This window comes from Anguilla anguilla, chromosome 6, assembly GCF_013347855.1.
Source record: "Anguilla anguilla isolate fAngAng1 chromosome 6, fAngAng1.pri, whole genome shotgun sequence".
Classification (NCBI taxonomy): domain Eukaryota; kingdom Metazoa; phylum Chordata; class Actinopteri; order Anguilliformes; family Anguillidae; genus Anguilla; species Anguilla anguilla.
Genome location: NC_049206.1, coordinates 43,159,465 through 43,187,260, shown reverse-complemented (window position 1 = coordinate 43,187,260; position 27,796 = coordinate 43,159,465). Strand labels below are relative to the sequence as shown.

At 42.2% G+C, this 27,796-nt stretch overlaps 1 protein-coding gene across 1 annotated transcript; it reads right to left on the bottom strand.

Annotated features, from left to right (window-relative positions):
- Positions 1–14: 14 nt before the first annotated feature.
- LOC118229048 (inverted formin-2-like) lies at positions 15–27,500 on the bottom strand. The gene is made up of 22 exons (XM_035420703.1): positions 27,307–27,500; positions 15,938–16,334; positions 15,513–15,628; positions 13,760–13,919; positions 13,374–13,407; positions 11,737–11,878; positions 10,594–10,726; positions 9,928–10,326; positions 9,650–9,792; positions 9,273–9,334; positions 9,039–9,138; positions 8,388–8,473; positions 7,948–8,045; positions 7,693–7,763; positions 7,206–7,313; positions 7,002–7,072; positions 6,776–6,896; positions 4,113–4,277; positions 3,370–3,469; positions 2,870–3,022; positions 2,374–2,628; positions 15–1,260 (listed from the first exon to the last, which is right to left on the bottom strand). The coding sequence occupies exons 2-22, from the start codon at positions 16,320–16,322 to the stop codon at positions 1,115–1,117; spliced, it is 3,048 nt and encodes a 1,015-aa protein (XP_035276594.1). The 5' UTR covers positions 16,323–16,334; positions 27,307–27,500; the 3' UTR covers positions 15–1,114.
- Positions 27,501–27,796: the final 296 nt, after the last annotated feature.

Here is a 27,796-nt window from a genome sequence, read left to right as displayed (position 1 = left end):
AAGTACACATTAACCATTGGTAAGACACAGTCAGCTGTGTAATTTACTCTACTCTATGTAACTATTCAACGTTAATATTTCCAAACATAATGAATACTGCACCCCTGACTACAAAACTAACATTTTCGCTGGATAAAAACATTTTTTGAATAACCTGTTGTTATGGTTACGTTTCCTTGTATTTTGGTATCTATGCAGACAATATGAAAGTTTTTGTGTGGTGATTTAGAACTGTAATGAGGCAGAGTACCTGGATTACCATGCCTATACACAAATATAATGCACAGCTGTCAACCAATAAAAACAAGTAAGTTATCCAAGCCATGGCCCCAAAGGACAATAAGGGAAAAAGTCTTAAAAATATCTTAACTTTTGTAGGATTTAAACTGATGACTATAAAATTAATTCCATTCATATGTACAGTTAATAAAAATTGCTCTTTGTATTGTTAAGATTTACAGAAGTACACTATCTTTCTTCTGCACTGACTCTCAATGTAAAATTTCACTTTTTCCATTTACCATGTATGCCTTGTACAAATTACATATTTTTATGGTAACCTCAGCTAAATATTATCCTAATTTACATAAGCTTAAAGTTACAAGACACAGAATTTAATATAATAAATATTATCAAGAGACATTTTCAAATAATCTATCAGAATAATTTATTCAACGATTCTTGAAAGAGGGAAACGACATACGAACACACGGCATTATTGCTGACTGGAGTTCAACCACTGCCTTCCATCTCATGGACTTTTGAGTTTGCTCGTAGAACACCGGATGCTGATTCATAATCGGACACAAACATAAATTTCACCTGAACTTAAACAGTCATTTCAGTCTCTGTGTAAAAAGATCCATCACGTTTTTTTACAATGAGAATTGACTGATATAATTCCATGTCACTGTTGCCTCCACAAACTCCCCAAAGGACCGCATGAACCCAGAGGTCACGGGACAGTGCTGACGTAGCTGTAGACCTACTAAATTTTCTTGGAATGGCCAGATCACTGTAGAAGTAGAGGCGTTATCCCAACCACTACCTCTATTACAGAACGTTTTAATGCAAATTTTTCCAATACGCTTGCTCCTCAAATATTGTGCAGATGTTACATATGACATACAAACATACATACATACCTACATACATACATAATTATACTATGACTTAAGACAGGCAGGGCTATATTGAGTAGAAAAGCAGTGAAATTGGTTAATTTTTTCTTTCTTTTCTTGTTCTTCTCTTTGGTGCTACCTGGAAGGAGGGGGAGAGACAGACAGACAGACAGACAGAGATGTGTTAGGTAAATCATTAAAATTTGGGGACCGGAAATGAGGGACACCTCAAAATCAGCATAATTCGAACTATGGGCAATTGGTCTGAACGTACCTTAGAAGACACAGATTCTAATCTGAACCTTCCTAAAGTACTACTGTGAGAGGGGCAAACTTCCTTTTGTCAGGTCTTCCAGCCTTCAAGAGATTTGTATCTGCTTACCTTCTGTGGTCATGGGGATTCAGTGGTGCAATCATAATTAGTCATTCCACAGCTGAAGGTGACGGACACACTCGACCCACAAAGACACCCGTAAGTGACAATACACATGCCCACAATGCAATTCACTCGTCTGAGGTGCCAAGTGCCAATATTGTGTTATTTTTGGGAGTAGTGTCGAGGTTAATTCCATTTCAATCAATTCAAATCAATTAATTAATTAAAAAATCCTGAGAAAATTATAGTAATTGTTTAAAGTCATTCATTTAATTTGAGTTAATTTAACTGAAATGGAATCAACTCTAAACCTGGTTAGGAAGATGAGAGGTAAATTTAAGGAGTGAATCAAACACACAAAGGAACAAACAAACAGTGAAACTGACATGGGTTAGATTGAAGACAAAATTATTTAGTAGATCCGCCACCCAGGGGTCCCACATGGGACCCCCAACCTACCTCACTGCAAAGCACAACTGTTTTTATGACCCCTGCGTCCTTTCCTTTTGCCATCATCTGCTTTCAGAAAATTAGAGGGGGAAAAAAAAGACTAAACGACTCTGCTTCTATGCGGTTCATACGCAACAGAACATGTTCTTCTGGTCCAAAGCTCACGCATTACCAAGGGGGCAATGAAGCTCAGAAGGACTAGAATGACTGAGGACCTCAGTGAAATGCCACATTATAGCGGCTTGCAGAAACTTCAGAAAAGAGACTGATGAAATGTGGCTTTATCTGTTGCAGAGAAAGCAACACAAACACTACAGCAAATACACTGCAAACGAAGACGGCATGAAGCGTGAAAATAAGAATGCGGTCGGGAGAGTGGGATGTATCAGAGTTGAATTTGCCCGAATGATGATGAAATACATTTACCTTCCCCGCCATTCTTTTTCGTACTCTGAAAGGATTGGGGTTTTTCTGAGTTTTCCTCGTCCGTGGTGGAGGTCACGTCCAAGCTGGGCGGTGAGGGGGCAGTGTTTGCTGAATTACTGTCAGGCACATCACAGATGCTCCTGACAGGAGTGGCTGGTGCCTCTTGGCCTGTACTGACCGACCCATCCTTGGCCACACCCTCAATAGTATGGGTGTGTCCAGTGTCTGTGTTAATTTCAGGCACATCGCTTAGTCCTGCAGACAGAGAGTTAAAATAACTGACCACTTTCTTCTCTGTGATGAAAAGATGACCAATAACCTGTTGCATCTCTAGTGCAATCACACTGGAAGCCAAGAGAATACAAGGCTTGGTGAAAGACCAGTGAAGGAAAACAAAGGAGCTAAGCCCAACTTGTGCGGCAGACGACCGTTGAACATTGTCACATGAAGGGGCAGAGCAGAAAGGTCCAGAAGAGTCACGCGCTCCCTCACTCACTGGTATGCGCGTCATCCCTTCGTACTTCTATAGCGAAGGGACTTTCCAATTTGCTCTTGGGTCTCGTCTTTCGCAGCTGATAGCCCTTCCGGATGTCCGCCAGCAGGTTGTCAATTATGCAGCCTTCTTCCTGCGGCGGGGGGATCTTTCGCTCTGAAGGAAAAGAGGGATTTTCAGTTTTATAAAGTACCGGAAATACAGTTAGTGAAAAAGTAATGGGGCAATATTTATTTTTTTTAGGTTAAAGTGCAGGCTGTCAGCTTTAATTTGAGAGTGATCACTTCCGTGTCGAGTCATCCGTGCAGGAATTACAGCCATTTTTATACATAGTCCCCCCTGTTTTGGGGCACAAAAAGTAACTGAACAATTGGCTGCACAGCTGTTTCTTGGCCAGCTGTGTTACTTTTTTTGTCGTTGTTGTTGTTAATGTTAATAATAATAATAATAATAAAAGGTTAATACATAGCCGATGAATATACAAATAAATAAATGACACTCACTGATCACTCCGCCTTCTGTCTGTCTCTTGGCCTCTTCTTCGGCCTGGCGCTTCTGCCTCAGCTCCATCCTGACGGCCTGTTCCCTGCGGCTCTTGTTCTCCTGAGGGTCAGAAGGAACCAGGATTCAGAGTAGAGACCATTTTACAATAGTGAGAACCCACATTCCCCTCCAGAGAGACCACAGTGATGTACTGTATATACAGGAGAGAGAACATGGTACTGTAGAGAGCAGTTTTCTCTATTAGACACACAGCAGAATACACAGCTGTGCAGAGGAGTGGAAGCACTGTAGCACAGAAGAGCAGACTCTACAGAGGTGCTACAATGCTGTGGAAGCTAAGACCACAAATGTGTAGAGGCAGGCTGGCAGTGCTGTATGGAGATAACTGCATGTTGCCCTACGTAACTCTACTATCAAATTTCAGAACAGGTTGCGAAGGTACAACCTTCAGTCCATTCATTACAATTATGATACATTTCAATTATTTGGCAAATGCTCTTATCCAGAGCAACGGACAGTACTGGAAAACATTGGTGTTACATTATTCAAAACATCAATGCAAGAGATTGGCAAATCAGTTCCTCATTCACTGCAAGGATCAACATTTGCTTTGCCCTCTTGGCACACTCTCTTTGAACCATGGATGACTGTGACACTTTGCAAACCCCAAACAGGAAGTGAGAGATATGCTGCTTCCTGCCTCCAACCCTCAAACAGAAAGTGGATAATTTGGGCTGCTCACCTTGAGGGCCTTGAGGAAGAGCCCACGAAATGTCCTGATTGTGCCAAAGAGGTCCTCCAATTTGAGCGTGGATGCATCCTCACACAGATACTGAGCCAGTTCAGTCTTCTTCTTCTCAATCTCAGCAAACTGCTCCTCCAGGTCACTGCAGGCTTTCATATTCTCCTGGAAGATGTGTCATTGACATTGGGCAAACAATAGCATTCCAGGACGTCCACACTCAGAACTACCGCCCGGTATCTCTCCTCCCTTTCCTATCCAAAACACTCGAACGTGCTGCATCTAACCAGCTCTCTGCTTTCTTCTCTGAGAACAACCTGCTTGATCCCCACCAGTCTGGCTTCAGGCCTGGCCACTCGACTGAGACTGCACTCCTCTCGGTCAGTGAGTCACTCCATGCCGCACGAGCAGCCTCCCTCTCCTCTGTCCTGATTCTTCTAGACCTCTCCGCTGCATTTGACACTGTGGACCACTCTACCCTCCTGTCCTCCCTGGCAGCATCAGGGATCCGCGGCACAGTCCTTGACTGGATTGAGTCCTACCTCTCTGACCGCTCCTTCCAGGTTGCCTGGGCGGGTAAGGTATCACCACCCCGTCCCCTCACCACCGGAGTTCCCCAGGGCTCAGTCCTTGGTCCCCTTCTCTTCTCCATGTACACCAGATCCCTTGGCCCTGTAATATCTGCCCATGGCTTGTCCTATCATTCCTATGCCGACGACACGCAACTCTTTCTCTCCTTCTCCCCATCGGACACACAGGTCCCCGCCCGCATCTCCGCTTGCCTGAGGGACATACAGAGCTGGATGGACAATCACCACCTGAAGCTCAACCCGGGAAAGACGGAGCTAATCTTTATTCCTGCTCTATCCTCTCCCCTCCTCGACTTTTCCATTTCCCTAGGGGACACCGTAGTGACATCATCACCCTGCGCCAAGAATCTCGGAGTGATGATGGACAACAGGCTGTCCCTCTCCAACAACATTGCAGCAGTAACCCGGGCATGCAGATTTTTCCTATACAACATCCGCAGAATCCGCCCCTTTCTCACCACCTACTCAACCCAGCTCCTGGTCCAAGCAATGGTTCTATCCCGCCTGGACTACTGCAACTCTCTTCTGGCTGGACTACCGGCATCTGCCACCAGACCCCTGCAGCTCATCCAGAATGCTGCGGCTCGTCTGGTCTTCAACCTCCCCAGACACTCCCACGTAACTCCCCTGCTCACTACCCTCCACTGGCTGCCTGTTATAGCTCGCATCAAATTCAAAACATTGGTTCTAGCATACCAGGCAGTCAAGGGATCAGCCCCAGCATACCTTCACAAGATTTTCAAACCCTACATGCCAGCCAGATCCCTCCGTTCTGCTACCTCAGGACGCCTAGCACCTCCCCCTCTTCGCACCTGCACTTCCAGAACACGTCTCCTGTCTGTTCTGGCCCCACGATGGTGGAATGACCTCCCTGTGGAGGTCAGAACAGCTGAGACTGTGACTCATTTCAAACGACAACTGAAGACCCACCTCTTCAGGCTGCACCTCTCCCCATCCCTCCCTTCCCCCCCTGTAAATGACTAAACTTAGGGGTGTAACTAGGCAGCTGTTTAATAGGTGACTTAGTTGATGCGCCAGTCTTAACGACTACTTGTATTTTTATTTATTCTTATTTTTCCATAAATTGCGTTGTTGCCGTTCTCGTTGTTAGTGTTAATCAGTTTAACCACCAGGGTCCAAGTTGAACTATGCGGTTGTTCCCTGTACTTGGACCGGTACTTCTCTCTAGGGGTTTCGTCATACTTGTTCCTGGTTATGGTTATACACTTTGTTGTACGTCGCTCTGGATAAGAGCGTCTGCCAAATGCCTGTAATGTAATGTAATGTAATGTTTTACTTGTAATTTCTTCCATTTTGTGGCTTACAGCAGGACAGTAGAGCAATGAACCCCTTTACCTGTCATTTTTCACCGTTGAAGGTGCTGGGTGTTTATAAGCTTTTTGTGTGTGATTTTGTGCCCTAGAGTCCTTTCACATGTGCCATAGGAATTGCAGCCCATCACTTTCCATTAAATCAATTAGGCGTGAAGAAAGGTAAATAAAACAAAAAATGTTTGGTTTTACTTAAGTACAATGCTAGCTGTACTGCCATAATTGTTTCATGTTTATAATATATTGCTTTCATAATAGTTTCCCTACAGAGCAAACATGTAAATATGCTTTTCCAAACTGCACAATTCCTAACATGTTTATATGTCAGAAATGCGACTAGCAAACATGGGACCAGTGTAACCCATAATCTAAGTGGACTTGAGTACTTCCTATTAAGATCAAATTTGCTACCAAATATTTTTGAAAATCCACCTCTCTAGGAGAGGCCTAGAATTCCAATGCCTCTGATGTCTTCAAAATAACCCACATTATCATCATTACTAATTAACATCACATTATGAATGCAAATGGATGGTCATTTAAATTATGATGGCACAATGTGAAATTATATGCTTAGTCTCGGTATACACAATTCTAATTTGTATCCAAGTCTTGATATTTGAAGCAGCACTGAAGCTTTTTGAATCTTTGGATCTAGTTCAAGGTTTTCCAATTTGCATACAAGGACCTGCTTACTGCTTAGGAAAACACAATGAATGTAGGAGTACATTTAAGCTCACACCTCAATAGCACTCATGTACTGCTGTTTGATGTCCTCCACAGATGAGGACACCTTATTTTCAATGTTCTTCAGGCGTAGAGAGAGGGAGTTGGCTTCTGATTGGATGGAGTTCAGGTTCACTCTGTCAGAAAAAAGGACAACGGATTAATGGATGATTAAAAAACTGCATCAACATTAAGTTCCCTTATGCAAAGAATGAGCACTATTTCAACACTTGACTTTTTACCCTGCTGCCTTTTCACAAATCTCAATGTCATCAGGGAGGTTCAGCAGGTCTGCATGGTTCTGTTCTGCCTCCTGCCAATCAGAGATGCCCTCAAGTCAGAAACAACCATAACAGATCTCAGTGGAAACCACACTACCACATCACTGGCTCAACCCCATGAGCACAGTGCTCTACCCATCATACCACTGGGCACCCAAACCATACCTCCAGGATGTGATGAAGGAGGGTGATACGGGATTTGTTGGCTTTGGTTTCGCTTAGTTTTAGCAGGGTGTTGATTCTGAACCCCTCAGCATTTCCTATGTGGCTTCCCTGAAAGGGACAGGGATAGAGACAAAGGGAAGGAGAAGGCAGTAATACAAATGGTGCTGGAGTAGCAATAACAGCGATCTGTAGCAGCAATGGTAGTACTATTGACTGCAATAGAATAAGTAGTAGACTTAGCTGTGATAGCAATTTTAATAACAGTATTAGTGATAATAGTAGTGGTAGTACCACTGGATTGGCAATAGTAACTTCAGTTATATTACTAGTAGCAAAGGTTTCTTTCTCAAAACAGCGTAATAGGTGGCACAGTAACCTCAACAGCGGTAGTAGCAGTGGCAACAGTAGTACAAGTAGCAGCGGGTGGACAGCACAGCATTAGCAGTAGTAACAGTAGCCATGACTGGTATGGTAAAAGGGCACTTACGTAGTTGAGAAAGTTCCCAACGTCAAGTATCAGCTTACAGAAACGGGACAGGCGAACACTTTGTCTCACGCCTAAAGAGACACATAAAATCAAGAGTGGAACATGAGCAACTTTTAATCATATGAGTACAGTACACACATGACCAGCCCTGACTGACGCATGCTGGCAGGGGAATCGAGTAGGGTGGACGAGACCCAAGACGCTCTGTCACTGTCACTGCTAGACGGCAGGCACGCAAGGGGAGGTGGGACTTACCGTCGCACGCCTGGGGCACCACCTCCACTTGGGACCTCAGCATCTCCAGCACACAGGCAGTCTCACACAGCAACATGCACTCTATCCTCAGAGAATAACTAAATGAAACGACACAGAGATGCAACTGACCAAACATTCAACTTTTGCTTCAAACTCACAACAACGAATGCTGATACGTTTTTAAAAACTGGTTCACTCAATACCCAGCAACCCAAAAACATTCTCACAATGCTGCCATGTAGTGACAATGTTGTAATATAGACAAAACATTCCAGTAACATCATGAGAACATTTTGTGCCAGTGGGGTAAACTGTACTCCGCAACCTGGTATTTCTGACATTAAAGGCTGATATTAAAAGCAGGCCTAAAATTTAGGCTGCTTGTAAAGTCTATCGTTCTTCATGCTTCCGAGGGAGATGTACAGGCTGTTCCTGTGTACCATGGCACAGCGAGGAGAAGAAGGTAGAACTGGTCAGCATTAGCCAGTTTCTCTCGCTCCCCTTGGAACGACGTCAGGTTCTCAGTCTGAGGAACAACAGCAGAAACGACAATCAGTTAACTGCACACTGGTCATTCTCTGCTGGGTGACTTGATGTATACCAGGTACCTGCCTATATGCTGACACAAAGCCAGTGAAAAACTTTCAATAAGGTTAATTAACAGCAATGCCTAAGCACAGGTATAAAACTGGACCGCTACTGATAAAAATGTTCCCCTGCTACTGTCATGCTACACTCCTACCTGCATGTGTATTTAAATGACATTATAGGAATGCAATATATTTATACACATTACTTATTTGCTCATTGACCATCTTGATACAGGGAAACATACATGGATTGAGTTTATCGTGTTCATGGTGGTATGTGGAAATAATTTGATTTAAGTATCTTGTCCAGCAGTACAGTAGTAACAGGGATTTGGACCTGAAACCCCATGGTTACAAGATTAGTTCCTTAAATATGAAAGCACCCTCACTGCACAATGTCATTCCTATTTATGGCACCAAGCCTGGATCAGCATTCAGAGAGCAATGTAACCACAACTGAATCAGTAAGTTACAGGGATCGGATCCTTTCATGGTGCTCACCTCATGTTTTTCTGGTAGAAGCTTCTGAAGCTGTTTCAGCACCTCCACATCAAACTCGGAGCAGCCACCCGCCACCATGGCCACAAACTCCTCATTTGAACTGGGGGGGAGGTGGGGAGGTGGAGACATGAGAAAGGTACGGTCAAGATCAAGGCATCAAGGTCAGCCCCTCCTCAACAGACAGCTCCACAAACATCCGAGGGGTACATTTATCAACAGAAAAATGGAACTTACCATCTGAACTGCTTCAGCAATATATTTAAGTTCATGTTTTTCTTGGCATCAATGAAAGATATCTGAGAACAAAAGCACCAAAAACACATACATTTATTTTACTGATCCTTATTTTTCTTTTCACCAAATTAGGTCGGCCTAATCATATCTGTAACCCCACCTTATCTCTACAATGCCCTCCATCAATTTGACACAGTGGAGACAAATACCACAAAGGAGACAGGGGAGACTGAATGAAACCCTGTCTTCCTGACACAACAGCCAATCATGCATCACCCTGTCAGTGTCACTGGACCAAGGAAGAGTGATTTAACTGGTAATATGTTTGATGACCGTCTGTGCCCAGAATGAGGGGCGGGTCTGGGTCACCTCCTGACCTCTTTGGGTTCCTTCTTGGCCGGAGCAGTCGTGCTCTTGCTCTTGGGATCCACCTGGGGCAGGCAAAAGAGCTGCTCGATGCTGGAGTAGTCCGGCTCCATGGGACTGTCCGTCTGCACCGACATCCACATTGAATGGCTGTCTGTTCAGAAAGGCAGACACAGGGAATGACAAACATGGAGCTACGTTTCCTCCAGTATGAACTTAGGAGACTTAAAAAAAGAATGACACATTGTAGTCACATGCAAAAATGAAAAAAATGCAATGGGTTATTTACTGGACACAGCTCTGGGTGGGAGTTTCTGCCAGTTGAGCTTCTTCATTCGATGTGTGGGACAGCGGCCTGCTTTGTGGGTGGAGCCATAGGAGCACCCCAGTGATTGACTGGTCTTTGCCACTATTATGGTTTCCATGCCTGGGGGAGGTGGTGGGGGTGGGGGCACCAATCCAGGCAAGGGTGGAGGTGGCACTGGGGTGGGAGACGCCACAGTAGAAGACTGGCATGGCTGAGTCACAGAGCCTGGGCTTGCCCGTGGCTCGCTGTCCGCTGGGTCCGTTTGCACGGCCCTGTTCGTCCTGTTCAGCCCGCGGTCCGGAGACTGCTGGCCGCTGGACCCCGCCTTCGCCTTGGAAGAAACCAGCCGCTCCATGACGCTGTCAACACTTTCCACTGCAGCTGTAGCACACAGACCAGGAAAACACGACCACTACAGCTACTGCAGGTAAGCACTCAATACAACTTAATAATGCACCACAGCAAGGGCTCTATTGAACAGTACAAGCTTTACCACGTTCACATGAACAAAACTATTTCAGTTTGTTTTACCCAAACATATTTATGTGCCGTGTCATATTCCACATATGCCCTGAGTATAAAATATATGACAAGAACATCAAAAGAAAAGATACTCAGACTTCCTCCCCCAGCAATGCCACTGCTTACCTTCTTGGGCCAGCAGTGTGGCCCTGGTGGTAAGGGCCTCCAGTGCCTGCCACATCTCAGCCTGGTCTGGACCCAGCTGCATTAGGGCCTGTAGGATGGACAGCAGCTGGAGAGAGGAGGGAGAGCTGCTCACCTATAGGAGAGAAAGAGAGAGATAGTTGTGGGTCGTACTCGTTGCATGTTGTATATGTGGTTTCCATGTTTCTGTATATTGTATGTGTTTCTTTGGCAATATGACTGTAGTTGTCCTGAAAATAAAGAAAATACTGAAATTAAAATTGAGAGAGAGAGAGATGGGGGATGAAGAGAAGCAGGGAGAAAAAAGATAAAAAGTAGCAGAATGGGAAGGAGGAGAAGGAAGGAAAAGAAGGGGAGGGAGGAGGAGGGCAGGAAGAGAGCAAGGGGCATATCAAGGCAGACTAACAGGCAGAAGGGAAGAAAGGGGGGCAGGGGACCGAGAGGGAGATGTAGAGAGAAAGGGGGAGTGAGAGAGAAGGGTATACAGAGGGTTGGATAGAGAGGTGGGGAAGGGGAGAGGGATAGAGAGAAAGGGTAATGGACAGGGAGATAAACACATTAACAAAGATCAAGGTGGACACATTGAAAAGCAATGAGGTTCGGGCCTGAATAGACTGCATCATCAACAGAAACAAGACCATGTAGCCTCTCAGAATCAATGAAACATGGGTGCACAGTAATGTTCATAAATCACAAATATAAATGACAGTCATCACCACAACTGCGGTGAGCTGCACTCAACAGAAAAACAGCAATGTCTCCAACAGAAGATATTGCCACACCAATATCTGCAGTAGAGGGCAGGTAGATCCTAGTCTTTAACTCAGCAAAGTTATCATGTCTCCTGGTGTGCTGTACAGACTAGAATGTTATGTGAAAGCCCATTACTCGAATACCATTTGTCTCACAAGCTCCCAGTCATTATCAATGAGAGATAAACCTCCCTTCTGATTGGGGCTCTCTCTATCATTATGTGACCTGTGACCAGTCAGAAGAGTGTATGCCATTCAGCAGCAGTGCAATTGGCACAGCGGTAACTTGAGGAACAGTCCATTCCAAATAGATGATATAAAAGGGAAGTGCTTGCAGTAGTGTTGACATGTCTAATCAAACTTTGTTGCTCACTTTGGTGAAGACGGCAGAGAACACCTCCTGGTGGCTGCTCATGTCAATGCCCCCATAGATCCTCTGGAGCTCCTCCTCATCCTCGGCCATTGTCTCCTCGAACGCCTCACATTGGATAACCAGGTCCTCCTCCTCCTGCTCCCTGTCGCATGAGCACACACGAACACAAGCATGCAGATACAGAGACACACATGTGCATGCACGCAGGCACGTGCACAAATAAGCAACTGGATTTCCCTCCATTGTGCACAGACAAAAAGCAATATGGCTACTTGCCACATGCACACAAATAAGTGATATGCATGTACTCTGTCTCACACTAAAAACAGCAGAATGTTTGCAAAAAATGACTGGTCTTTGGAATTTGGATAATGTGTTGTTTACCTCCATAAATCAATTGTTCGTCACTAAGTATTCACAATATGAGGCAATTTAACTTTTTTTTTAAATTCTGTTTTTACTTTGGTAGCATGCTAAGTAGCCAATATTGTTCTGAAGAACAATAGTTAGGATCACAATTTACTGTTGTGATTTTATTTTTTTCAGAGTAACTGCAATCATGGCTGTCCCATAATTTAATCTCTTTTTTTTGCTCGTGTGATTGTGTAATTCTAGGCTATATGTTCTGTAGCCTAGCACGCAATATTATAAGTCTGATAACCAAATAAACTATATTGAAAACGAATAATGCTACAGCAACCTACGTTTTAAACTTTGACCGTTGTCGAAATTGGCAATACGGTCTTGCTGACCGTTTCCGAACGTGGACACGAAATCCACTATTCGTCGAGTCGAAAAGGGATCTTTACCTTCGCAACCGAAGATTTTGTTACCAAGGTAACTGAAACAAAAATTGCACCTTGCGAGTTCGCTGCCCTTGCGAATCTATTTTAAAAATCGTTTATTATGATGGAAAAGAACGTGACTGAATTTCCAAGCAACAAGTAGGCTAGCCAATAGACATAACAGACAGAGCTGCCGATATTATTTGTCATAAATACATTTGACCGCAGTGATTGAGGCAGAGGTACCAAAGTCATGACCTCACAGAGGCCGCGGTCAATATTCCGTTCAATATCGCACAAGTGAACGAAACAAATTTAACGCGATTTTTATCAAAACGATAATAAATCGCCTGACATGGTCAGGGTCTTTACTTTATTTACCTGATTATTTTAATTTCAACGAACATACATTTTCTCATGACATTTTTAGCCCATACCCAGATAATTATCTTAAGAACTTAACACTCAATTTATTGTTGCCAATTAAGAAAGGTGTCTGCGCACTGACTCATTTAACCTGTCTTTATTTGCGCACTTAATTGAAGCAATGCAATTTAAGCAGCCCACTGTCTGAATAAATTATGTTACTTGAAATCAGTGTTTCGATTTATGTTGTCAAGGTAACCATCAATAGGCCTGCTGACTGATTAAAGTAAGGGCCTACGTTCGCAGTTTATATAGCCTATATTAAAATATTACAAAAAATGTATTTGCTCAGTCAGTGCGATTAAGACTGAGATCACATTAAGACTAAGAAAGTAATCAAAGTCAACCAACCAAATAGTAAAATATATAAGTCAGCCTGCACAACAAAGCCAAATGCGAGAAGTTCCAGCAAAACCCAGCATTTACCTTAATTTTGGAAGTATATCCAGTAACTGTAGCCCTACAAGACAAAAGCTGAATTAGTCTCCTTTGAATTTATCTTGCCATTGAGCTTTTTAATGTTTGTGATTTTTGCACCGCATAAATACATCCAATGCTTATTTGTTTATGTTAAGAAAGGCTGCATGCAAGTACAGAGGTGCAGAAATCATCATGGAAAACAGATTAAAAAAAGGAGACACAAAGGGTCAAAAATATTGGCTTTTTATTTAGTACATGTAAATCTGGAATTAACAAGAGGTGTGACCATAGCATAAATTTCTTAGCAAAACCAAAGAATCCACATGACAAACACATTTCTAAACGTTCAATTGATTGGCAGCTGGAATGCAGAGGTGGAGTAGTTGTCATACCAATGAACTCCTTGCGCAGCCTGTCTCTCCTCCTGAGGTCCTCAGCGCCGAAGATGAGGGTATTGACCACACTGAGGAGGGTGACCATGTACGACACATTGTCCGTGGCCTGAAGCTCATTCATGATGACGCTGAAGCGGTACTGCTGGGTCTTCACACTCTGTAAAGACAGTCACATGCATGCAAACACACACACGCATGCATGCACGCGCACGCACACACACACGCACGCACACACTGAGAGCTGTGACAGAACTTCAAAAACCGTGCCTTCAAATCCAGTTCTGATGTCAAATTTCTAAAATGTATAAATAATGGTCTCAGTCTGAGACCAAAGTTTAAAAATTTTTAAGCAAATTTTCAAGCATTTCGGATATAAACATCCCACAGCAGTAATTCATCAATTTAATATTATTACCTACTTCATACAGACATTCATAACTTGTTCATCAGATCCAGTAGTAAGTATAGTTCTCATGTATTACGTGTGCTAAACACTAGAGGGCACTGTAAGAATTATGTATTGCTAGTGAAATAAACCTCAACCATTCCAATATAAAAGTTACATACCATCAAGTTATTTTGCCTTGTTATAAATATCTAGTCAGCAGTATATACCTTACTTGAATATGTAAATAATTTTTTCTTGTGTTTTCCTGATTCTACTTCTGCATTTCCTGACAAGAGAATATTTTCTTTGAATGAGAAAATTTAGACAGAAAAGGCAAGGTTTCATTAATGTACTTATGGTTACTTTTTATTTTTGGGACTCCCACAAGGGCATAATTTGCCATTTCCGTGATTTCCCCCATTTGTAGTGGTTTCCCTGATTTTTTGGCAGTCTTGGGTGGTAACTATCAACCTTAACGTAGCCAACGGTGTTATTTGTGTAGGCCTAACAATAGCCTATTGCCAAATTCAGGAAGAAACAAAGTGCAACAATGGATACACATTCTGGAATGCACTGGGATCAGAAGTCCCATCCTTGTCAGTTGTTGCAATCATATGTTTGACAGCCCCCATCAACAGTATTGATGTCCACTGTGCTCCATCCCCCGTTACAGTTACATCAGTGACAACAGGTGCTCATTAAAGACTCAAACTTCACAATGTACAGTATTTGGTGCATATTGTACCAAAACAAACTTACGAAATAAAAACTGACATACAGTAACTCTGTTTCATTTTACTAATGCAATATAAGTATGCTGGATTTCTAAGAGCATTCTCTTAAACTAAAGGCAGAAAAGTATGCTGTTTCCTTCCATGATGGACCAAATTAAGTGATTAAATGCTCCAGCCAATCTATGCATTTCACTCATAGGTTGTTCCTACAGCTGGCAACTGCCCATAAATTTTTTTGAAACTTCAAGCATTTGTTACTGTTGCTATAGTTGTGTATATTATTTCAATCGTTCTCCACTGCTGCACATGAGATGAACTTTAAAAAAAGTGATTTATTCCTCTTTGTTCGGTTTTCCCTGACTTTCAACAACTTTGCTATGACTGGTCTGTGACTTCAGCCAATGTTTTCAATGACAAACCTCCAGACTGATAAGTAATCAGTAGTATTTTCCCCTTAGAATTCACTAGAAATAACCATTTCACAGCTGTTCTTTAAAAAAAATTATTCCAGGGATGCATGCCACCAGACTCCCCAAGAGGGTTTCAGATCTCAAGGTCTATGCATTTCAGTCCCTCCAATATTCAAACTAAAGTCATGCCCTTGTACTCCCAGTTCTTTGACGCCTACCTTGTAGTGCTCCAGGGCATCCAAGGCAAGGCTGTGGCCATCTCCAGAGAACATGCAAAGGGCAGCCAGGAGGTCAAACACTTGCTTCTTGACCATGGTGTTAGAAGTGTCCAGAGCTGGGGAAGAAGGGCATTGTCACTGCCATTATCATTTTTCATTACAGATCTGTCTCTTTCTTTCTAGTCTTTGGTCTTGCTTCTTTCTCTTCCTTTCCCCCCTGCTTCCTGTCTCATTCTCTCTTTTGAAAAATGTATTCAACTATCTTCTAAAAGTTTTCATTTTTATATTTTAAAATACAGCATTCTCTTCTTCGAGATCAGCTGTAAGAGCTGCAACCAAGGCAAGGGCCACCACAGCCAAAACCTAGCTGTCAATCAATTCAGCTGAAGCCCCACCCCCCTGGACATACCCCACCCTCTGCCAACCTTGAGACAGCTTGCGGACATATCCGCCCTCGTTGTCCACGATGTAGTGGATGCCGGCGGATGAGTTCATGACCGCATGCACGCAGCCGACGCAGGTCAGCTGCAGGAAGGCGTCGGAGATGTGGGCGCAGCCCCGCCCAGACAGCCGGTCCAGGGCCTCCAGGAGCAGGTCCAGGCCGCTCAGCTCCAGGAACTGGGTCATCCAGGTGCTGTCGCTGGCCTCCAGCCGACGCTTCAGGCCCGAGTAGTTGACCACGTTGGGGATCTGCAGCAGCCGGATGCACAGCTCCGGGTCGGAATTCTCCAGGTTGCCGTCTGTCTGGGTCTCCTCCAGGGGGGTGGCGACATGGTCCTTCAGGGCCACCCACTTCTGTTTGGCTGTCATCTTCAGAGCACACTGCAGAGGAGGAAGGAGACAACCCACAAACACTGAGGACCATATTTGCTAAAGGTCTCCATGTGCTTTGCTGCCAGCAAAATCACACCAAACAATCCATGGGATTTACTAACCAGCTAGCAATGGCTACAACTCACCAACACTGATAGCCAAGGAATGATATAATTTTCTGTGAAATATCACTGGGCATAATATCCCTGGCACTAGTGTTGGTAGCAAACAAAAGAGTTCACAAGTATGAGAAACAGGGTCTTTTTCATAGCTCCCACCCTGATAAGCAATGAATTGCAAGGTAGAATTGGGATAGCGCACAATGGAAGATGCAACACTACAATGGTCAGCTCCACAAGGGATCTATAGGCCACAGGCCACCTGTGACCAAGCAGTGTGCCTTCCGACAGCCTGCTTCTTTTTCGCTGAGGCAGCTGGACAGAAGGACAGGTAATGCAATCAGGGACAAGGCCTGGTGAGAGACTCCGATAAGTCCAGAGGGAGGAACCAAAGCTCGAGGGAAGTGGAATGTTTATTGATAGATTTATTAACAGAAACAGCGACACGATCCCTCTTCACTCACAGAAAGCGTCACTCACTCTTCCGACCTCACATTAACCTTCAATGTCCACAACGAGCAGATGCATTGGATGAATGACTCTAGAAAAAGGCCATTTAGAAAAGCCACGGAATCATCCTCAAAAAGTACTTCCTGGGTTTCTAGGGGTTTAATGGATCCGGGGGACAATGTGCTGACTCATACTCTGATGAGAAAATACCCGTCCAAGCTGAAACATCTGCCTGCAACTGCACCCTCATTAGAGGATGAGAAAGACAAAAAAGCTTTTACTGCAGAAAACCAAATTTTTGGTAAGATGTGTCAGCTGCCCTCTCAGCACTGGCCCTGCCAGGCACTCAGCCACCGCTTTATTTAGTTGGGGGGGGGGGCACTCTGTCAGCTATTCATAGCAGTGCGTAAATAAAGCCACATGCCGCTAAGTACAGTCAATAAGAGCTTCCACTGTGAGGTGGCACTCGACACTTGAGGTTAATGTTAGTCAGGTCATAAAACATTTGTCCCCAACATGTCACTTGAGATGTCCGAATCTATGACTGGTTCAGAATTAACTTGAAGCTACACTTTTTTTTGAAGTTTGAGCTTTATGTTAATTTTCTGTGAGAACAATATCCATCCATCCATTATCTATAACTGCTTACCCTGGACAGGGTCACAGGGGGTGCTGGAGCCTATCCCAGCATGCATTGGGCGAGAGGCAGGAATACACCCTTCGTACCCATGACCTTCTTTCTGTGAGATGACAGTGCTACCCGCTGCACCAACTTGCCGCCCGTGAGAACAATATGACAATGATAAATCTTCTCCTTTGGCATTAGCTACTTACTGAAATACCAGCAGTTAGTTCTCAACACCTGCAGGGAAACTGGGGACACACACAGTAATACAACGATAAAATATAAATCATGTACATCCAATATTTTACAACAAATTAATGTGCATGAATGCTAACTGTATCATTCAACAAGCCAGCCCAGAGGCATAAAACTACAGCCCAGTTTATGCTGCACCAGATACACACCTGGTCCATGTCGGGTTCGCCTCTGGTGTATGCAGTCTCATAAACTGCAGTTTCACTTACGGACATCAATGCGCACATTGATTCCATGTGCCCCACCAAATGTGTAGACCTATCTTTAGGTTGCATGTTACTTAACGGTCCAGGCAACTGGATTCAAATTGTGGTTATTCTCCAGAAGCACCAATTGATTGTCTTCTTAATATTTCTTTCAGGTTTTTAATACAATTATAGCCATTAAATTGTAATAAACACTATTAGATGGCCGTGACCTGTTCAGCAGACAAGGACAAGGTGGGTGTGTATCCTGCACTCATTAACATTCATATCCGTAAGACACGTCATATGTAAACCATTCCTCGTTGCCAGCTAGGATGGAGCTGGGTAGAGCAGTAACCTTACACTACCAGACAAAACGAAAGAAAGCAACATAAACTAGGCTTTATCATCGTATAGTTAAACCTGAAGATCATTCAATGTGTAATGATGCTGTAACAGTGAGCTACTGCACACTAACATTAGACTCTATAGCAGTCTCAAACTCCTGACATTACACCCAAATAAAGAAAGTCTTAGATTTACATTTCTATCCTTGAAAGCTATTTAATGGTCGCTAGCTAATGGCAGGCCGATCCACTGCATTCTGTGACAAGTTCCATGCGAAAATAGGCACTATATGGATTATTAGAATATTGCAGTGCCCGTGGGCTCCAGAAATAAAACCCATTTGTTGTAGGTCTCTTCACTTCAGAGAAGGGGTTAACGCTTAGGCATTTTCTGCATAGCTTGCCTTACCCACACACAAGTGGCAAGCGTGTCATTTACGCATTACACGTAGAAAAGATATCAGTGGACTTAAGGTTTTTGTTACGTAACTACTCCCAGTTAACCCCGCCCACTGAAAACCTGGCATTTGGCCAAGGGAGAAAGTAAACCAATTTCAGCAGACTTTTTTTTTTGCAAAAACATTTAACAATATCCCTTGGCCATTTGTGAATGCAAACGAATTAAAATAATACATCAGCAAATAATTCACAGATACAGTTTCCTGGACCTTTAACAACACAATAAAAGTGTTCACACCACTGTACAAATTGGTAATAATGGGATACTACTATACTCAGGGTTGATTTATAATATATTTTAGCGACCCACACACATTTAAGATTTTATTGCTTTCAAGGGAGCTCCGATTTCTTTCAAGGGAGCTGAGCTCCCACTGGCTCCCATGTAATTCAAACCCTGACTTTACTATTATCCAGTCATCTCCAATTGAGGGTGGATGGCATCACAAAAAACAATTATGTGGACATTAAGGGGCAACAGAGCTAAAACTCTGTGCTAAGGACTAAATCTCTATGCTAAAGGCAATAAAGGTCTACAAGGTCCTGTGTACTGTCTCATGGCTGAAGCTACTAGGCTCGTTTGGTATAAAGATAAGAGACCTGGTCTCTTCTGTCTCACACACCAATAAAAGCAGACTACACCAGGGACTATTACCCTGCCAACGCTTTTCCTAGAAGCCTCTAGCCACCTTCTGTTTGGTTGTCTGTATATAGTCACTGATGCCACAGAATTACCACAGGGAACTAATAAAAACAGACTTGTAATGGATGCAGTAAATGTCACTTGAACTGTTCCCAATTTTCTACAGAAGAGGGTAGACCTGTTGGACTTCTTGTTCACTGAACACACATTCCCTCTTTGGCATTGCTGTGGATTAACCTGGTTAGGCTGTACATTAGCAACATGCAACATTCCGGGACCAGCTAGGGGACACAGCTATAACCACAGTTACTGGTGATTGTTCTCATGAAGCTATCGTTTCTATGATTGTTTGACATGCCAAAGCATTATAGACATATCTTTTTGTGTTTTCCCCCACATCAGACTGCTGACGTTTCATGACTGGGTGATGGTTATAAGTTGGGAAGAAGGCAGGGGAGTTATTTCTTTTCAGTCTTAGTTTTGGGGATATATGGTGAAAACCAGGACATTTTAGAATTCTTCTGATATTTGCTGGTATGCCAGGATTCTTGAGAGACTTTCTTGGGCAATCTAGGATGCATGGAGCGCCCATTCCTGTGGGAACTTAGTTCTCGCTCGTCCTTACCATAGAACTTTTCCACCCTAGCTCTCCAGTGGTGGAACGAACTCCCTGTCCCTCTACAAACCACTCCCTCATTGCCCATCTTCTACCGTGGTCTGAAGACGCATCTCTTCAGACTATACCTGGACTAACAATCACCACTCTGCAGATCATTTCTAACACTTAAAGTCCCCTCTTTCATGCTACACATGTACCTCCTGTGTCACTCATGTGGCATCCAGCACTTATTGTGCCTTGTATTTTCTTGATGTTGTAGCTTGTAATGCCTCCGAGTTTGACTTAGCATAAGTTAGGTCAGAGTAATGTTCACTGTGTGAACTGGACTTAATGTTTTCATGGCTATGAATAACTATACAAAATGAGTATTGTACCTTATTGGACCTGTGTGTTGTAGTTGTTCCAATGACCTTTGGTATGCACTTATTGTATGTCACTTTGGATAAAAGCATCTGCCAAATAAATGTAATGTAATGTAACTAGCTTGTTGTTAGGTGTGGGGGTAAGGGGCCAGTAGGGGGCACTCTTCCCTTTGATAAAGTCAATGCACTTGTGTGTATGCGCATGCATACAAAGGCATGTATGCATGTGTGTCCATGCAATGCAACACAACACAAATGTGGAAAAGTTGAGTATCTAAAAATCTCAGAGACATCTCACAACATCACCTTCAGGTCAGGTCAGGTCAGGATACAATGAAGAGGCAAAGTCAGGGAGCAGTATTATACGATGAACATGCAATAGACAGACAACAAGCTCATGGAACAATCAGAAACATAACTTTCCTTCATTGTAAGATGCATGGATAGGGTTCAAGTCCTGCTTGGCAGGAGCATCTGCCACAAGTGGAAAGTCCAGGCCAGGGTCAGAAAATAAAAGTCTTGCTATGTGTTTCTTCCACCTAGGAATTCAGTCAGCTGATTTCACTTGCACTTTATTTTTTTAACCTGGATTGTCCGCTTCTGGGATTTGCAGATTAAACAACTTCAGCACAATACTGCTATTACACTGACAGGCACAGGCTTGTATCAGAATTTTCCACATGTTGTAATGCTCCTGAGCATGCCCTCAAAAGTCTGGAACTAAGTGCCAAGATGACCAAGATAAAATCAAAGTCTGTTCAGGTCTGAGCCAGTTCACACTGAAGGATCGACTACAAATATCAAGCCATTTTTGTTGTGCTAGAGCACAGAACAATAATGACAGGTAAAGTTATTCTGTATTTAGTTCCACACAGCGCAATGGTCAATGGGGAGTGGATCTTCACGAGGCTGGCCGGTACAGTAATAAGCATTTTGAAACCCTTAAATACAACAAATCCTGACCAAAAAATCAACTCAGAACTGCGGTCAGTCAATCTTGACAGGCCTCGGGTTCGGCCCACAAGTTTGCCTCTGTGGTATGTACTAGAGGCCCCAGCCTGAACTCTGAACCACTTGTATATGGTTACACAGGTCTACAGGATCCAGGAGCTTGTCTGGTGAATATCCAGGTTTTAAAGAATATGCACCTTCCTGTGGAGATGAGCTAGCCATAACAAGGGGAACTACAGAGTTTTTCTAAGATCCCTTGCTCCTGTTGCTCCCATTTAATCCATACATGTCAGTACCCTAGCATGTAACATAGGATTTCCTTTTGATTGCAGTGAAACCCATAAATTGGCCAAAGACTGGAATGACTAGCCTGTCCCTGTTGGCTTTCTAATATTTATCTTTACTTTATTTCTCCCTGAACCAGCAGAATTTTTGCAAACTGGTTCACATTTTATGTAATCACCTGGTCAAGACTCCTGGCAACACAGGAAATACAAACAGCTCTGAAGCAGATAGCATAAATATAACACACAGCACAAACATTCTTGTCTCGTGATATCCTAGTGGCTATACCCATCACCCTTCTCTCTTTTTTTATCTTGCTGCTGAAAGGATTCCTTGTAGGCCCACAAGCCCTACTTTCAAGTCGCATTCTTTGCAAGTAAGGTTACTGTGCACATCTGAATAGAAAGGGACAGTCCCTTACATACTATATTACGCATCATTTTTAAAGTGATTTTTAAACAAAGCAAAGCATTACAGATGCTAAGCCAATTTTGCCATGGGTATTGGACCCCCTTGTCTGAAAGCGGTCATTATTGGGCACTACCGCATGACTGGTCTGGATGTCTGCACAGCACAGGCCAAGACAAACTTACACGCAGGAAACACAGACTTCCTGTGCTGGAGTTTGCACCAAGCAGGGCTGAAGAAAACATGAGAAAAGCAGGGCATGCTTCCCTGCTCTTAGTTTTGACTGGACAAAATATTGACTTGGGGTCAGAATAGAACAGTAGGGTAGTTTCTCATAACTGTTTTTCTTAATCCATGCTCACAAGTTTGAACATGTAACAATAAGAATGAACCTCAATGGCACAGCCCACATCTAATAAGCAACTGCTTCTCTCACAGTCACAGCAACAATCTGAACAATTATCCTGAATACCAATGACAGCTTTGAATTATATATGGAAAGCCAACGACATTTGAAAAAACAAGAGGTGACTTTAACATCATTTGCATATGATCACAAGAACCTATTAGGATGCAGAATGCTGGTGTTAGGACATTTTCTTTTCTTAAATGCAGTCTAATGTATGTATGTAAGATTTAGCCAATGTTTTAAAAAACATTTCTCTTTCTTGTTGCTTGATGGCAAAGCAAAAATACTACATTGCCACTGAATGCTAAAAAATACTTTTTGGTGTCCATTCACTGCGATAAGGGGATTTCCATTTAGTGTTCAAGAACCAATTACAAATTACCAAAATCAATTAAGAAACTAAACTAAAGAAAACCAGTCCCAGGGTAATGTAAAACCGGTGAGGGCGGTTACTGACACTTCTGACATGAATTGACCAAAATCAGCCAGTTTACATCTCAATGACAGATGCTTGACCCCAATGACACAATTCTTTATCAGAGAAGACATTTTGTTCCAGTTACGTTACTGATCAATTAAAGTTCTGTCTTTAAGTTGTTTGGATAACAAAGGTCTTTATAATGAAACTGAAAAGAAATCATTATCTGAAAAAGACAATGAAATACAGACTGCACAAGCTTCATTTTCTTGAAATTAAGAAAATGAAGACCATTTTCTCTGATCCAAGACACATTATTATACTGGCTAGCCGAGAATTCCAGTTCCCAGATAAGTGTTAATGAATTTCTAGACCATCATTCATAAAGATTTCATTGACATTTTTAAACGCAAAAACATCACCAACTACACTGGCACCATTGTACTTCCAGCAGTATAATATACAAGTGGTCAATTTAGATTTTTCAGTTACATGTGAATGTTTATGATGATGTCATCAAAGCCTTCAACAAAACTATATATTCAGCTTGGATAAGTTCATATTGAAGAATTTGATTAAATAAATAAGTTAGGTTCCTGCCAATAATAAAATTATGCAGTACATTTATGTAGTTCTGCCCAAATCAGCACTTTTTCTTAAAAAAAAATCCTCATTTCCCATTCTCGTTATCAGTTGGAGTGTAGCCTGCCACATGGCAATTAAAGATTCACAGAAACACAGCTATGTAGTAGAGCAGGTTCTTGAAACACTCCACTGTGCATACAATGGTCTATCTGGAATGAATGAACTGTCATATCATAAAGATCTTGCAGACTATGTGTCTTCACTTCGTAAACTGGATCAACTGATTTAATGATGACTTTTAATCACAATTATTTACAGTATTTACTCGATAGCTTACAAATCAGTGAATAGGCTGAATATGTACTGTGGCAATTGAAGTTATGTGTAGAACGGGAAAAAGCATGAAATGGGAGCTCAGTGTGTATTTTATTTCCTCTTCTTAGTTCTTGAGTTCTGGTCCTGCACCCAACCTACAGGATGTACATGTGTTTCATATTAGATTCAGATAACACCATCAATGGTAGAGGAACATTTTGAGCCTGGAACACATGGCTGAATCTTTCTGTATACCAGTTTGCAAACCACTACATCGTTATACTTCTGGTGTGCAAGGTTAGGTAAGAGAAAATGCGTGAAGCATTTCGACCCAAGTGGGCAGAAACAGTCCTGTGTACAAACAGAATACTCCACGGTGATTCCTGGCATCTACAGTCTACTCCTGCCCTTCTCACATTGGTCTCAGACGTCTAGAGGGGAGGACATCTAGGTAGAGAGATGTTTTGAGATGAACGGTCCAGGATAACTGCAATATACTCAAATGGTCAAAAGTAAGTGGAGACGCAAACATGACACCCACTAATGTGGGTGCATTAATGTGGAATTGGTCCCCCCCTTTGCTGCTATAATAGCCACCACTCTTCTGGGAAGAATTTCCACTAGAGGATTCGCTTCCATTCAGCCACAAGAGCATTAGTGAGGTTGGGGACTGATGTTGGGTGATGGGCCTGGCTCGCAGTCGGCATTCCAATTCATCCCAAAGATGTTCAGTGAGGTTGAAATAGGTGCTCTGTGCAGGCTAGTCAAATTCTTCCAACCCAAACTCAGCAAGCCATTTCTTTATGGACCTTGCTTTTTGCACAAGGGCATTGTCATACTGAAACAGAAAAGGGTCTTCCCAAAAGTGTTGCCACAAATTTGGAAGTACACAATTCTCTACAATGTCATTGTATGCAGCATCATTAATATTTCCCTTCACTGGAACCAAGGGGCCTAGCCCAAACCATGAATGACAGCCCCAGACCATTATTCCTCCTCCACCAAACTTTACAGTTGGCACTATGCATTCAGCCAGGCAGTGTTCTCCTGGCATTTGCCAAACCCAGATTCGTCCGTTAGACTGCCAGACAGTGAAGTACAATTCATCACTTCCATTTCCACTGCTCCAGAATCCAATGCCATTGTGCTTTACACCACTCCAGCTGATGGCTGGCATTGTACATGGTGATCTTAGGCTTGTGTGTGACTGCTCGGCAATGGAAACCCATTTCATGAAGCTCCTGGTGAACAGTCCTTGTGCTGACGTTGCTTCCAAAGGCAGTCCGGAACTTGGTAGTGAGAAGCTTTACCACCTGGTCCCTCTTACCCTCTCCAGTTACAATGTACACTCTATAGCATACAAAGGTAGAGTAGAAGGCCAGGCTGTGAACCCTAGTAAGTAACGGGAAACAGCCTCAACTGCAGCTTGTTGACAACTGAGTTCAATGTAGAAAACCAAGGTGATTTAACAGCCAAAGAAAATCTCATTGTTCAATTTTTGTAATCATTTGTTTCACTACGTGTATCAGCTTGTGAAACAATGGTTGTTTTGGCCCATACAGCTTGGGAAAATATTAATTTAAATGTACATATTTTATTACATATTACATATTTTTATAATCTGCTTTTCATATTAAACATAAGGATCGTTAATCTAGTTTGGGAATACCATCTGGGATTCTGCCTGCAAAAGTCTGATATTCCTCATTCATTTTAATGGCAGGTCCTATGCTTTGCCCTCAGCATGCGCAGTACAGGCTTACTTCTGGGACTTCAAAAGCTGAACTGAAGCTGAAAAGTTAACTGAAGGTGCGCTTGCCTGTGTAGTTAAATGAAAAGTGCCAAACTCTCGGTGCTGTATAGGTATGGGGCATGCCCCGCCAAGGCATAACCTGCCATTCCAATATGCATGTCTAAGGGATGTCTGGGTTACAAGAAGAACATAAGTTGCTGGAGGGCGCTGCTGTATTGCCAACTCCAAAATTTCAATAAACCAAAATGAAGGGAAAAGTGTGAAAGAAATTATACGTAATGAGACAGTTTACTTAGTTCTGATTACATAAATAATATCGTAATCACAGAGACAGGAACAAGCAGATTTTTATAGCCTATGTAACATAAACATCATGCCCATGTATCGACTCATATCACAGTCGATACACATCTATGGCAAGCCGTTTTAGCTTTAATTCATTTCTAGAGGATATCACAAATACACTTCTAACTAGTTAGAATGCAAATTCTTGATATAAGAAATTCAATTGTAACTAGTTATAATTCAAGCATTTTACCCATTCATTTCAATGAGACCTTTTATTTTTGATATCAAGAATAAAATTTTAACTAGTTAAAATAGGAATTCTTGATATCAAGGATTGTATTTTAACTAGTTAAAATAGGAATTCTTGATATCAAGGATTGTATTTCAACTAGTTAAAATTGGACTTTCTAATTAGAACTAGTTCAAATTCTATTATTGATATCAAGAATTCCAATTTTAACTAGTTAAAACTGAAATCATGATATCAGAAATAGGCATTTTAACTAGTTGAAATTATACTGTTGATATCAGTAATTGATTTTATGATATCAGAAATTGGCATTTTTACTGGGTCAAATTCCAACTCCCATTGAAATGAATGAGAAAAACGTTTTCAATCTGGCTAGTTAAAATAAAATTTCCGATATCAATAATATGCATTTTAACTAGTTAAAATCGAATTTCTGATATCAGAAATACACATTATAACTAGTTACAACTGAATTTCTGATATCACGAATCTGCGTTCTAACTAGTTAGAATGACTAGTTTGAATTTGTGATGTCCTCTAGAAATGAATTAAAGCTAAAACGGCTAGCCATACACATCTGCTTTGAAGCAGAATTACCCCCCTTTTCCATTTATGTACTTTCGTGCACAGGAAAACTTTCGTGATGACATCCTAGAGAAAAAATACTGTCTCGATGTGAATACCATGTAATCCAGTAGGCCAATAATAAGACTTATTAAACTTCGAATCTCGAGTAGCCTATTACTAATATGCGTCCAGAAATTACATCTCTGTAATTTCTGGGCATCTCTGTAATTTACAACACCGCCCACAGTTTATCGATCAGTGTTGACTGCATAGCATCACGCATCGTCAGCCAATGCAATGGAGCTGCGCCTGGAATAAAATTAACTCGTCGTAGCTCGCACCGTTCTTGAAGTATCTGAAAACATTATGTACTAGGCTTGTGCATTGTTTAATGCTGTGAGCAAATGAGATAACTGTGTATAGCCTCAAATAGAACAAACAGCTAAACGACAGCATTGTGAAGTCCGCAGGATAAGTTTCTGAGTTCTGGTGAACATACCAGATTACTTTGTTGTAGATATGTTTGAATAACACAGTAGCGTTAAATATAACATGCCACGGTGTAGAATCTGTTGAATTACAAGCTTACCACAAACTATCATAAGCGTTGCAAAACCGATTTAAGATGTTTCAGTTTACTCTTCTGATAACATAATTAAACCTTTTCTATCGAATTCACAAATCTTACCTTACTCACGCCTGTGCCATAGAGTGAATGGAAATTTAGTATCTCTTGAGCGAGTCAGTTTTAAGACGTTCTCATATAAAAAAAAAAGGAAAGTTGAATGAAATGTAAACACAGGGATTGTGGAGAAGGAATAGTTCCGATACGCACTTCTCCGGCATTTGCGTCCGTTTTGCCCACATGCGGGTGTGGTGAAGAAGTTCACGCTTCTGGATAGTTCCTCCCTCTGTGAATTATTGGCGTTCATTAAACATTGTGAAACTGGAAGCGCACAATAGCCAAGCATCCTATATGGGCTTATTCATCGTCGTATGGACACACGAGATGCAATCATTTGCCGTTTAATCGTTTTTTATGTTACTGTGTGTGGCGCACTGGCACGGGAGTATCATGTGCAATCACCAAAGACAACCTTAAGTGTATTTATTTTCTAATTATTTTTTATTTGCCTACATTTAAGTTAATTACAATATTTCCAAAATTAAGAAAACAA